At 40.7% G+C, this 14,746-nt stretch overlaps 1 protein-coding gene across 1 annotated transcript in view; it reads left to right on the top strand.

Moving 5' to 3' along the window:
* Positions 1-13,400, top strand: part of USP34 (ubiquitin specific peptidase 34) — a 307,644-nt gene extending 294,244 nt beyond the window's left edge. The window contains exons 75-80 of the mRNA XM_045009712.1: positions 1,305-1,428; positions 3,070-3,149; positions 7,326-7,466; positions 7,591-7,737; positions 11,117-11,276; positions 12,736-13,400. Of these exons, the coding sequence (XP_044865647.1) occupies positions 1,305-1,428; positions 3,070-3,149; positions 7,326-7,466; positions 7,591-7,737; positions 11,117-11,276; positions 12,736-13,346 (1,263 nt within the window). The 3' untranslated portion in view covers positions 13,347-13,400. The remainder of the gene's footprint in view (positions 1-1,304; positions 1,429-3,069; positions 3,150-7,325; positions 7,467-7,590; positions 7,738-11,116; positions 11,277-12,735) is intronic.
* The last annotated feature ends 1,346 nt before the right edge of the window (positions 13,401-14,746 follow it).

Below are 14,746 nucleotides of genomic sequence, written 5' to 3'. Positions count from 1 at the left end.
CCTATACAGTTTTCCACATGGATAAGGTGCAACTCCAACGTCACCCGACCTTTCTTCCTAAAGTTGTGTCGCACTTCCACACTAGTCAGGACATTTTCCTGCCTGTTTTTTATCCTAAGCCTCATGCCAGTGGCTCTGAGCAGAGTCTGCACTCCCTGGGTGTTCGGTCGGCGCTAGCCTTCCTGAACGGCTTAGTGCATTCGATGTAGAAGTCAAACCAGTTGTTCGTAGTGGTGGCAGACCAGATGAAAAGTCTTCCAGTCTCATCTCGAATATCTTCCTGGATCATGTTCTGCATCCATATGTGCTATGAGCTGGCCACGGTAACGGCCCTGGCACGTACAGCACAGGCCTCACTGGAGGCGTTCCTGGCCCAGGTCCCAATACAAGAAATCTGCAGGGCAGCAACTTGGTCCTCGGTGCATATGTTCATCTCTCATTATGTCACCATTCAGCCTTGCCAAAGATGATGCAGCTTTCGGCAGAGCAGTGCTCCAATCAGCAATTCCATAACTCTGACCCCACCACCTAGGTAAGGCTTGGGAGTCACCTAATTGGAAATGCTGGTCTCCCCCATGAAATCTGTATAATATGGGGCAGGGGTCACCCAGCCCATCAGGGTAAAGCCGCGGACAGGACGGTTTGTTTATCTAAAGCGTCCGCAGGCACGGAGCCCCTCAGCTCCCACTGGCCGCGGTTCACCGTTCCCAGCCAATGGGAACTGTGGGAAGCGGCGACTAGCATGTCCCTCAGGCAGTGCTGCTTCCCGCAGCTCTCATTGGCCCTAAACGGCGAACCATGGCCAGTGGGAGCTGCGGGGCTCCGTGCCTGCGAACGCTTCAGATAAACCTTTATCCTGATGGGCCGGGTGCCAAAGGTTGCTGACTCCTGGTATACGGTAAAAGCACACAAAAGACCAGATTTCATGGTGGGAAACCAGATTTCATGGTCTGTGACATGTTTTTCATGGCAGTGAATTTGTTATGGCCCTATCTATAAAACTGTCTTTAAAGTACATTTTGGGTGTTGCAAACAGATATTAATCTGATTATTGATATGCCCTTTAAAAACTGAATGTATGTACACTGATCTGCAAATTAGCATCTAATTTTATTCACATCACATCTATTTTGAGTTAGTTTTGGAAATTCTCATCTAGTTATACAGCAGTATATTATTAAATGCATAGAAAACTTAACGGCTCTTAATACGTTTATTAACTAAATTTTTAGGTATGTCATGTAGTTGCCCAGTTGCTTAATTTAAGATTAATCTATTTATAAATTGTCTTCTTAAATCTTCAGGGTAAAGATGATGTTTATGATCGTATGCTTCTAGACTACTTCTTTTCGTACCATCAGTTCATCCATCTATTATGTCGAGTTGCAATCAACTGTGAAAAGTTTACTGAAACTTTAGTTAAGATGAGTAAGTATGGCAGTTAAACAGTAAATCCTACCTAAACAGACTTCCTTAGCCATTGAGATGTTTTGTTGTGGCAATTATGTGAAACTATGTACTTACTTTTTAGAATATAATTCAGTATATTGATAGTCAGTTCGATTTAGGCTCCAAAATGCTTAAATCCCTTTTGAAAATGAGATTTAGGCTCCTGAATCAGTTCTGTATTGAAAGCTGAGCACAGCAATACTTAAATACCTTTACAAATCTAGACCTTAATCCTCAGCCTTGCTGAGACTGCTAACAAGTGTGCCAATTAGTGCCAACTCTGACAGTGGTTTCTGGGATGTGGACACCTCATCTGTGCAGTAATAGCTGAATTGAGACCACCAATTCATTTTACATAAGCAATCAAAGAGCCATCAGAGGGCACCAGCTCTGTCACTATAGACCTGATTCTAGTTAGTGAGTTAGGGCCTGACCACACTATAACTTTTAGCTGAGTTTGTGCTCATCTAGTGAAAATGATTTTTACCTCCACACATGGCAGCTGTGTTTCACCCCTGCCACAGACCTAGAATAGTCTTTCCATAACAATTCCAGGACACTATTTTTTTTTTTTTTTTTACACTGTGCCTGTCTAATGAGTTCAGCAGTCCTTCTTCATCCCAGCTCTCTATCCCAGCTCTCTCTGTGTAGGACATCCTAAAATGAATTGCCACACAAACGAGTGGTGCTCCATGTGTGCATCTTCTGGAATAGCTACTCAGATTTTCCAACAATACAATATAGTTTTAGGCAGCATGATAGGTGTAGATACACAAACATGGTTATGTTGTCAGGAAGGTTTCTTTGTAACTGGGTAAGAGCTATCTTTCTGACTAGTTACAAGATTATGGAGGTAGTGTGGATTGGCTTTTACAGGTAAGAATTCATTAAGCCATTGAGTCACCCACTCATTCTTTGTTCAAGCCATGAACCACACAGCAGAATTACTATTTAGTGTGCGGATTTTTCTGCTGAAGTGTTTATCAACAATGTGTAACCTTTGCTATTGATCAGTGTGTCACCTAGCCAATGTTTCATTAAGTGTATGTAGATAAAGTTGTGGCTTGAGGTGAAGATGAAGCTTAAGAAATTTCAAATCTGTTTGTTGTGCTCATAGAATATCAGGGTTGGAAGGGACCTCAGGAAGTCATCTAGTCCAACCCTCTGCTCAAAGCAGGACCAATCCCCAGACAGATTTTTGCCCCAGATCCCTAAATGACCCCCTCAAGGATTGAACTCACAACCCTGGGTTTAGCAGGCCAATGCTCAAACCACTGAGCTATCCCTCCTCCCCTGCTGCTTTTTTTCTCAAAATATATGAAAACTGATAAATTGTTCCAGCTAAAAAATTAAAAGAAAACAATATTGAGATCAGATGCTATATTTTTAGACTCAGCAGGTAAAAATGTAGAACAAAGTCCTGTTCTGTAGACTAACTGTACTATAAAAGCCATTCTAGATGCTAGACCTTTGTGGTCATATGTAATTGGTTTAGGATATAGTCCTCTGAATTTTTATGGTGCTTCAAAACTATTTATGCCAAAAAATAAATGTATCCTACAAAGATCAGTTTTAGGTAGTCCTTTATGTCATCAGTTTTGTTTTCTCTTAACATTTCAGGTGTCCTCGTTGCTTATGAAGGTTTACCACTTCATCTTGCATTGTTTCCCAAACTTTGGACTGAGCTGTGCCAGACTCAGGTAAAATTTAAATGGGTTTGAGAACTAACTGAACAAGAATATTTACAAGATGTGACTATATTTACATGTTTTAAAGCGAGTTACTTTTTAAACAGCAATTCATAAGACTAATTACTAATTAAATTCAGTACACTTTAAATGTATTGGGTGTTGTTAATTTGTTCACAATTTTAACGTTTTTAAAATTAAATTTAAACAATTAGTAACATCTTGTGTTTATATTGTGACTTTCATTATGAAGGATCTTTAAAAAAAAAAAAAAAAGAAGCTAACTGATATGCAGATCATGTATAGCCCTGATCCTGCAAACACTTTTGTATGCTAATAACTTTACACACACGCATAAATATTAGGAGGTTTGGAGCTTGTGCTTGTCGATAGAGATTGCTTCGCCCACCATTGAAGTCCAGCCGCTTCAGAGCTGTAATATACCCAAATATCACAGTGAAGAGTACTATATATATAGATAGATATAGATATATATAAAAGATCAATAAATCTAATCTGTAGATCTAGAATAGAATTTTTTAATAGCATACAACTATTTCACCCAACAGTTTAGGATAGGGAGTGAAGAATACCATACCCAGTTGAAAGTGCAGGAGGAATTTAGGTAATTAGAATATACTTACCTGAGTTAGAATTTGTCCAGGACACCCATCCGCACTACTGCGCTTATATGAAAACAACTACAAACTTTTTTCAAATAAAGTTTAAAAAAATTAAATCACCCTAGATTACTTGTCAAGTTGCAGGCTTGAAGAGGTGTATATAACCCAAGTTCTAAAATCATGAAAATACGCAGTTTTTAGTGGAAATGCTGACACAGGGGTAACACTACTGGCACAATGGCTGCATATTCCCACGTGGGGGCTATGGCACCTCTGGCGTTCAGCTGCAGACTTTTTCTAGTGAGCGCTATGCTTTGGGGCTGCTTGCTCCTTCCCTTCCCTTGCAAAGGATGCCAGGGGTATAAAAGAGGGAGTGGCCCAACCTGTTGCTTTTTCTTTCAGTGAGCTCAAATCATGCCCAGTGTCCTCAGTGCTTTTCTTGACAGTTTCTCTTTTGATGTTGCCTTTTGGGGCTATTTTCTTTCTAGTTAGATTAACAGTTAGCACAGTCTTTCTTCAGTCCGAAAAATAAAGAAACAGTACAGCAATGCTGTAAGGCAAACTGCTATCTGTAAGGTGGTATTGGCATTATATCAAATCTTTTCATGCAACAAAACCCAGCTCTGTTATATCACTCCAATTAATCACAAGTATCCACAAGATACTTTGCTTTTAAAACAGCATTAAAAAAATTGAGAACACTGCTATCCTGTCCTAACTGTCTCAGACATCAAATAATTAATGCAAAACTGTCTGTATCTAGACTTTGGTCTACAGACAGGTTTCTTAATATAACTGGTGATACCTTTTCTCCAGGCCTTTGTATGGCCTCCATAAGATTGATTACAAAGGGAAACATACCTTATTGATGCTGCTTACACCTGGGCCATTCGAGATGCAGAAGGTAAAGATAACACATGTTCATCATGAGATTCCTTCCTTTCTTACTATTGACAGGGATATTTCCAGATGGAGTAAGATGGTCATCTTGTTCTCAACCCTTTTATAGAATATGGTCACTGTTGGAAATTAAAGCTTCTACCTTAGGGTTCTGGAGTTGAAAACAGTTTGTCTAGTCTGTAAGACTTTCTCCCATTGATCAAGACCAGAGACTCATCTGTCAAAAGTACCAATGTCTGTCTTAGGTCTCCATCAGGTATTATATAAAGGGAAAGTCCAGACTAAGCCTGTTCATTACCAAGCCCAACATCCCTTATCTGAAGCTATACTTTGGGGTCAGACAAAAGCCAGTGTCACTGGCAAAATCTGTTTCTCAACTGGAATCAGAAATTCCACTACATATTCCCTCTAGTTCCATTGGTTCAGGAGATCTGTCTGTAAATCAGATGAGACTCAGCCAAGATGTTGCAATAACTGGCAGTTTGGTTCAAGTGTCCTGTGTCTGATGTTAGCACCACTTTCCAGGTTACTAGATCTTTGTGTTTAGGTTGGATTAAGACTCTCCACCTGATCCTGAATTATCAAGGGTTGATACCCTGACTTCTAGATTTTTGAACATTCCAGGACCATATTACAAATAGCAGGGGTTGTGATTTCAGCTTCCTTCAGATGCCTGGGACAGTGGGCCTCCCTCACTTTGTAATACTCTAGTTTATTGAAGCATTTCTCCATGGACCAGTAGGGTTGCTTACTGCTTTGCCTTCATGACTGCACTAAGGAATTTGGATTTCTTTATTGTTGTGCTGTGAGTATTACAGTGCGTGTTGTTCATTCCGGGGTTATTCCCTGTAGTGTATGAATTTCTTTTCAATTGGAATTGGAGTCTTCTTTCTCAAAGCTCTCTGGATCTCTGTCAGATTATCATCTGTACCACACAGTGTAGAAGAGGAACTTCTCATATCCATAGCTACTTCCTGGACTTCGTTAGATACATACCAAATGGCCAGTTCTCTATAAACAGGAGTCCATATGGGAAGTGTGACATGGTTAGTGCCCTCAATCCCCATTTGGAGTCTTAAATCATCTCCGTTTCCATCTCAGACAGACCACTAACTTGTCTGTTTCCTCAGTTCTCTTTTACACCCTTGTTAAGACTTGTCAGCTGTTCAGTCACCTGCATATATCAAAAGATATCCGATGAACCCAAAGGCAGCACCTGTTGCTGGCTTTTACACAGCATTGCCAAGCTGTTGCTTGTAGCTCTATATGTGTCTCATGACCTCACAGAGGTCTCATGGGGGAGTGGATTGGTGGCCAGCATATTCTCTTGACCTGCCATCTAGAGCTGATGCTCGTTTTGGTAGTTACCACCCTCCTTGTTCACCGAGAATTTCCTACTTTTTGCTAATCTCCCATGAGCAGGACTATGCAGAGGCCACTCAAAGAAAAAAGGGGGGTTACTTACAAGTAACTGTTCTTCCGGAATGTAACCTCTGCATGGTCATACCTTCTGCCCACCTTCCCCACTTCTTCAGATTCTCAGGTAATGAATTCCTAAATTAGGGAACAGACTGAAGGGTAGTTGGGGTTACTCCAATCCTCTGGGCGGGGAGATGGAGGAACTAGTGGCTCCAACAGACAGTGCTCGATAGTAATATTCCACAGCTCAATGCCAGAGGCACCATATCAGACAAATGTGAATATGCAGAGGCCATGCTCTTCAGGAACAACAATTACTGGTGAGTAACCCCTATTTACTATAGTTCATGAACATAAAAACTGTTAAGTTACATATCTATCATTATTCATGACTGACACCTCCCGAGATCTGGCTCCTGTCCCCTCTTGCAGCAGATCTCTACCAGTGCCACTGCCGGAGGGTACTTTATACCCACAGAGGAGGGGGCAGTAGTTGCTTTGGAGACCAGGGGAGCTGGATCTCACTAAATACACACTACTCCTGACAAACTTCCATCCTCACATAAAATGAGGTGAATCAAAGAATGCAAATTAATTTCAGAGTGGTAGCCATGTTAGACACCATTAAATTAGGCTTGAATAACGACTGGAAGTGGATGGATCATTACACAAAGTAAAACTGTTTTCCCATGCTAATTTTCCCCCTGCTGTTACTCACACCTTCTTGTCAACGGTTGGAAATGGGCCATCCTGATTATCACTACAAAAGTTTTTTTTTCTTCTGGTGATAATAGCTCACCTTAATTAGTTACCCTCGTTACAGTTGGTATGGCAATACCCATTTTTTCATGTTCTCTGTGTATATATATTTTCCTACTGTATCTTCTACTGCATGCATCCGATGAAGTGGGTTTTAGCCCACAAAAGCTTATGCTCAAATAAATTTGTAAGTCTCTAAGGTGCCACAAGTACTCCGCATTCTGTTTGCAAATTAATTTATTTTTGTCCTTAGTCGTAGTTTATTTTCATTAATGACAGGCAAACATTTTCAGTGTGAATTAATTGGATTAGTGGACCCAGTTAGTTAGTTAGTTATGATAATTAATGTTGCAGGCATTATTCCAGATGGTGCCTATTCTTTCAGTTACCCTTAATAGATAATTATGTACAATGCTCTCACTAGTGTCATAATTTCAGTGCTAATTTTGCAGCATTAAATTGCAAAGTATTTTTCTCTCCTCTTTAGTCTGCTATGTCAAAGAACTGCATTAAACTCCTGTGTGAAGATCCAGTTTTTGCAGAATATATTAAGTGTATTCTAATGGATGAAAGAACCTTTCTTAACAACAATATTGTGTACACATTCTTGACGCACTTTCTTCTAAAGGTATGTGGTATTTTAAGTGTTCGTATTTAATGGAAATGCAGTTATTATACATCACATTAGTTTAGGATACTACTTTGCACAATTCAAGTCTTCAGAGCTTTGAAATAAATGTGTTCTGTTACAGGTCCAGGGGCAGGTGTTTTCTGAAGCAAACTGTGCCAATTTAATCAATACTCTGGTTACAAATCTGATAAATCAATATCAAAGCCTAGAATCTGATTTCAGCAGCCAGCGAGTTGAAATTTCCAAAGCAAGCTCTACCTTAAATGGGGTAAGACTTTTCAAAGCCTTTAAAATAATAAAACCATTTAGAAACAAGTTTCCCTTTCTATGGCAGAGTTTCAGTAGATTGTATCCAGTGTGAGGATTTTCCTTAGAGAGTGGACATATTGATTGAAACTATATGCATAGGCAGGGTCCCCTTTGCCAACTGGTCAGAGACAGCTGGAGGTGTCCATCAGGTTGAACCCTGGATAAGGGGGCTGCTCACCAACTCCCTGCTAGAAATCTCTGCTCTGCTAAAGAATAGGCAAATAGCTCTGGAATGCCATTCTGATCTCTTCAAAATTCTTCTTTTATCAGTCTTTTTTAGCTCTCTGCTACCTACTTTTTCACTTTCTGTTTCCTCTTGTTCTCTTTCTCTGCATTATATGGGTAGGCTGCTGTCACTCCAGCCCCAGACACCTCCTTGCTGTGATCTGATAAAAGTCATTCCTGAGTCCCATCTGTGATTATATGGAAAAAGAGTTTACCCTCTCTGCCCTCCACTCAACACCTCTGATTATTTCTCTGAAACAGACATTAGATCATCCCAAAGATTGAAAAATGTAGGAAAACATTACAGAAGCCTAGGAAGTGCCTGTTCTGTTCTTATTTCTCTTTGCATATTTCATCAACCAGAAAAGGTAAACTCTCCAAATCTTGTTCCAAGAATTCCAGGGCTGTTTTCCTTGGGCCACTTTCTCACAAGAAAACAAATTCTTCTTCAAGTGATTCCACATTTCCATTCCACTGTAGGTATGTGCAGGCCTTGTGCACAGATGTCAAAGATTTTTCCCTTAGCCATGCCTGTCAGTGCAGTATGAATTCCCTCTAGTACCTCTTACCAGTGCACACAGGTATAAAGGGCCACACTGACCCCGACACCTCTCAGTTCCTTCCTACTGTGGTTGTTGGAGCTGCGATCTTTGTTTCTTCATATCTTTCCTCCCTCGGTGTATGTAGTACCTGTAATACTAGTTTTAGTCTTATATAGTAATTCTGTAAATAGTATTGTAAACTTATACCTATAAATGTCTTTTAGTGTGGGGTTACCAGTCCCTGATTGGGTACCGGGATTGATACCAAACTAATGCCCCATTCTCCTGGCTTCAAGACATGTCATTCATGTAACATGTCTATGCCAGTGAGTGACCCTTCTTCCAGCTGTCTTAAGTGTCTGAGAGAGGTGCGTGTGAGTGACAAATATCACATTTGTTCAAACATCATTTGAAAAAGGATAAGGCTGCCTGACTCAAGTACCTGCTCGTGGATTCTACACTTCATCCACCATCAGAACCCACCCGCTCTGAGTGAGTACCAAGCATGTCCATGTCTATCAGAAGTGCTCCTGTTCTTACGAAGTCATCAGCCAGATTTGTATTGCCAGTGCCTAAGAAGAGATTGCATACATCTCCTAGGGATTCAGTACTAGAACCTTCCAACAGGAAAGCGCCAAGTGTTCACAAGAACTCATAAGGGTGCCCTAAAAAGTCGCACCCCCAGGAGCAGTCTGTGAGCCAGTGGGGATTGCTGACTTCGGAACCCAGGAAGAGCCCATTTAGACCAGTCCCTGAAGCATCAACGCACCTCTTGGTCCTGCAGGCTCAAGAACCCCTTCTGGTGCCATTGACACCCGAGGCATTTGAGGCAGCCAGGGAGTTATTCAGCTTGTTGGTACCGGCTTCTCCCATGATTCAAGAGCCTCACAAGGAACTGACTTTGGAACCACATGCTCCTGTGGTCCCGACTCAAGCCCCAGAGCATCACTTGGTACTGGTCACTTCTGTGCTCACAGTTCCTCTCTGTAGGATTACATCTAGAGGCAAGCCAGCGATGATTTCATTGGTTCCCCCTTTTCCAGACTCACAACCCCACTCCCTGATACTGATGAGTTCATCTCCCCTATGATTGGAGGAAATGGACTCCTCATTGGACTCAGAAGTCAGATCTATTGTGTCCCAATGTAAGTTTGCCCAGCAGCTCCAGTGGGGTGTCTGTCCACCTCAGCATTTTAGGAGTCAGTGGCCTTCTCAGAACTCCCACCTCCATACTATTGGCCCTTCTGCCTCATAGTTCAGAACTGCCTCAAAGTTCTAGGACACATGGCTACAGACTGCACTTCAAGCATTTGCAGGGTTGGATGGGCTCTATGTACTCAACGGCCCATCGTCATATAGACATGGTGGTTCAGGTACCCCATCAGTTCTTATCCTTTCTGAACCGGTAGATAAAACCTAGGAATGTTTGCGAGGGAGTTCCATTTGCCCCTACACAGCCTATTTTCACCCTAGTTACAGATGCATTGGATCTAGGTTGGTATCTTAGATCACCTTCAGACCCCGTGCCTTTGGTCTTTCCCCCCTCATCTATACAACATCTTAAATTCTTAGTATTCCTTTCTTGTTACATAACTTCCATTCAGAAAAGGCTCACCCATCTATTGAATATTTAGTAATCAATAAAAAATTCTGTTTCCATTGTTCTAAGTGAAATTGGTTCTACAAAAAAAAGGAATTATTCCTTTTTCTTTCTCTTCATTTTACTTGTTCTTCATTGATACAAAAAGTCAGCACCATCTAAAAGAGCTCAGTGACATACTTTAATTAACACTGGTCTAGACCCAGTATTAATGACTTAACCAGTGGGATTTGCTAAAGTTTACGTAACAGAATAATGTAGACAGGCCAATGTATATTGTGATATCTTACAGTGCCCCCAGCGACAGGCTCTGTTGGGTTTAGGAGCCCCCACTTAATGAATGGTCTGGAGACTAAAAGTGGAACAACCTTTTCAGCATTCTCAACGTGCAGAGCACACTGTTCACACTGGAAATCAGTGCACATGCAAACTCCTCTACTCCCAGAGCTTAGATACCAGCAGTGGTATGAAATAGCCTGGGGTTAACAGAAACACTCAAGTAATTCTACGTTTTGTTAATTCTCCATATTCAGTGCCACTTCTACAGAACACAAAATTTCCAAAACTGTTGCTGGGTTTTCCACAGTCAGGCTGGCAACCACAGTATGTTTTATTCGTTGTTCAGAACTAGTGTAAAATGCATTGGAATTAGGCATTAAGAAATCCTAACCAAGGGGGCTAATTCTGTTGTGTACAACTTCATATTGTCAACTCTTTCACAGTAGGTCTTTGTCTACATTAAGGACATTGCTAATACTAGTGGGAAAGTTTTGGGAAATTTCGATAGTGTAAACAAAGTTTAGGAATCTATTCTGTTGGAAGCAGAAAAGGGTTCAGAACATCTGGTATCTGTGTATCTCTACTTATTACACAAATCAACCTATTTCAATTGTAAATAGTGTGTGTGTAGGATTAATGTAAATACAGAGTTTGAAGTATTTAGTAATCGTGTTTATTTATGATGTTTCTAGGACCTTCGAGCACTTGCTTTGTTGCTTTCAGTGCACACCCCTAAGCAGCTGAATTCGGCCCTGATTCCAACTTTGCAAGAACTGCTAAACAAATGCAGGGCTTGTCAACAACAGAGGAACTCATTACAAGAGCAAGAAGCCAAAGAAAGAAAAACTAAAGGTGTGCCTTTTATAACATTGTTGTAATCTTCAACTCCCTCTCCTTTACCTCGCATATCCACGCTGTTGCTATATCCTGCCAGTTCTTCCTCCTCATATCTCCAGCTCAATCTGTACCACCATGATTCTGGTCCATACCATGGAAATCTCCCAGTAAGACTAGAGCAACCACCACCTCTCTGATTTACCTGATTCCTGCCTTGCACCCCTCTGGATAATCCAAAATACTTCTGCAAAAATCATTTTTCTTGCCCACTGCTCTTACTATATCACCCCCGTCACAGGTTCACATTTGCAGCATGAAATTAAAATCTTGTCCTCACTTTCAAAGCTCCTCATACTACTTCTCTTGTTTCATCCCCTACCACTCCTGTCCCTCATACTCTGTTATGCCAGCTCCACTGGCCTTGAGACTGTTTTTGTATTTTTCTCCGTGTCATCCCTATGTCTAAAATAACCTGCTAACTATGGAGCCTACCTCCCCTTTTAAAATATTCTAACACCCACTTCCTTGGACTAGCCTTTTAGTGCTGATTCCACTCCCGTGCCATAAAAAGAAGAGAAAAAGGCACAATTCTAATTTTGACGAATTTGCATACTGAAATGAGATAAACTGATAGGGACTGACACAGTATGTGTGTGATGCAATAAATAACCTCATGAGGCTATAGTATGTAAATCTCATCTATCGGTTTCCTTCGTGTGATGCTTCTCACTCTCATCTCTCCCTGTTGTCATGTGTAAACTAGATTGTAAGCTTCTCAGGTAAGGGACCTGTTTTTTTTTCTGTACAGTATCATCCAAACTAATAATTCTGTACACATAACATTATGCACTATCAATCCAAAATACATGGGGTGAAATCCTGGTTGTATAGAAATCAAAAGGCGTTTTAGCATTGACCTCCGTGGGACCAGGATTACTTCCTTGGACCAGAACATTATACTTAGTGTGGAGATGAAAACCTTTTACAAAGTTGAGCATATTAAAGAGAGGTTATGTAATGAAATCTGTTTAAACAAACAACAAATATTATTTATTTATTTATTGTCATCATTATCATGATTTATTATTTGTATTGTGGCAGAGCTTAGGAGACCTAGTCATGGACCAGGACCCCATGACTCTAGGTGATGTACAAACACAAAATAAAAAGACAGTCCTTGCTGTAAAGATCTTATGTTACCCACTTAACACTGGAGCTTCAGATTTGCTGATTCCAACCCCTAATGCAACACACAAGAATCTAAGGAAGTGAAATTTTAAGCAGGCAGTTACATTTAATGAATCTCTCCAATCTGATGAGCCTCGGAGGAGATCTCTAGTGAGCGCTGTTTGCCTACATACAGAAGAGTTTTTGAAAGTGAAAAACATGAAATAAAAGACTTCGAGACTTGAATGTAAATATAAAACAAATCTGATAAATGTACTTCACTGCAAATTGTATATTGGTTTTACAGATGATGAAGGAGCTACTCCTGTAAAAAGAAGACGGGTTAGCAGCGATGAGGAGCATACTGTAGACAGCTGCATCAGTGATATGAAAACTGAACCAAGGGAGGCATTGACTCCAACAAGCACTTCAGATAATGAGACAAGAGACTCTTCTATCATTGATCCTGGCACTGAGCAAGATCCTCCTTCCCCTGAAAATAGTTCTGTTAAAGAATACAGAATGGAAGTTCCATCTTCCTTTTCAGAAGACATGATGTTAACTACCAGGTCACAACACACAGAAGAGCAGTCAGGCAATGGTAAATTTGAAGAGTGCAAGGAATTTAAAGATCTGCAGAGTTCCAAGGATCCCAGTGCAGTTGAGGATGACTCAGAGTTCCCTTCCACATCAATTTCAGCAGTTTTATCTGACCTAGCAGATCTAAGAGGCTGCGATGGTCAAGCCTTACCATCCCAGGACCCTGAAAATAGTTTATCAATCAGTTGTGGCCATTCCAGAGGACTTTTTAGTCACATGCAGCAGCATGACATTTTAGACATCCTGTGTAGGACCATTGAGTCTACGATTCATGTGGTCACAAGGATATCTGGCAAAGGAAACCAAGCTGCTTCTTGACATTAGATGGAGCATGTCTGCTTTTAAGTTTTTTTGTTTTGTTTTTTTCCCCCCCCAAAAAATGCTGTTTGTATAAGTTTTGCTTATTTCTGTTTTGTGCTTCAGTTTGTCCAGTGCTCTCTGCTTGAATGGCAAAATAGATTTATATGCTTAATTCTTGGTCAGGCAGAATTCCAGATTAAAACATTTTTTGCATCTACCGTACTTTTCTTAAAGGGCAATCAGATAATGGATATGTTTTATGTAATTAAGAGTTCACTGTAGTGGCTTTCATTTAATATGGCTGTATGGGAGAACAGGGCCTCCTTGCCCTGTATGATGTAATTTAAACTTATGGCATTTTTACTGTGTATAATATGGTGTCCTCTGTGCCAGTTTTGTACCTTATAATAGAGGCAGATTGCCTCAGATCGCTGTGGTTCTTATTATCAAAATTAAGTTTACTTGTATACTAAACAACCACAAGAAATTTGATTCTGTAAAGAATCCTCTTTAGCTGTGGCCTGGCAGTATATATATGGTGCTTTATTTAACAGAATACCTGTGGAGGAAATAAAGCACACTTGATGTAAAATTAATTGTTTTATTTTTATTGACATGATCAATCGCTAATCTGTGCACTTCATTAAACTGATTGTGATGACTTTTCATTTGTTTACATATGTTGCTTCAGTCTTCAGATTTCTAACCAAAGACAACTTGAGAACTGTGAAATAGATGCAGAATAAGAAACGCTTCTCAAATACATTCTAAGCTCTGTAAATCTCAGTTCTTTCCCATTCATTTTGTCTGCTTTGCATTAACTTTACAATTGGACAGTTAAGTAAAATGATCCTCATTCCAACAATTTAAAAATACAAAGAATCCAACTGAATCTTTAGTACTTTCCTCAATATTGACCTGTCAGCTAGGACGTGAGCTTTTGCTCCATTCTGGCCTCCTCTTCTCCCCATCTTGCCATTTTCAGTCCCTCTTTCTGCTATGCAGAGTCTCCCACAATTCTGATATGAATGGGCTATTCCTCTCCTGTCCAAAGTTTCCATAAACTGCAGCACAGCCTGTGCTAGCCACACCCCCTTTTCCTGCTTGGTGCTAGATCTTCTGTCTCCGTGACAGCAGTCAAATGGTGGTTTGCTTTGCTCCCCTCCTTTTCTTGTAGATTTGTTGTTTTGAGTGGTTAAATTGTTTGTTTTCAAGCCTCACTGTAGCACCTCCCTGCCAAGCTCATCTGCCCCCTTTCAAGGCATGACACAGCAGCTATGCAAGTACCAGCATCTGGGCAGCATGGTGATCATAGCCACCTGTCACCTCTGCTGCATGCATCCCACTGAGCTCCTCTGCCCCATCAGGCCTGGCAGAGCAGTCATGCAAGCACCAGGCAGCCAGCCAGCTAACCCTAA

This window comes from Mauremys mutica, chromosome 3, assembly GCF_020497125.1.
Source record: "Mauremys mutica isolate MM-2020 ecotype Southern chromosome 3, ASM2049712v1, whole genome shotgun sequence".
Lineage (NCBI taxonomy): Eukaryota > Metazoa > Chordata > Testudines > Geoemydidae > Mauremys > Mauremys mutica.
This window is presented reverse-complemented; position numbering and strand designations above follow the sequence as displayed.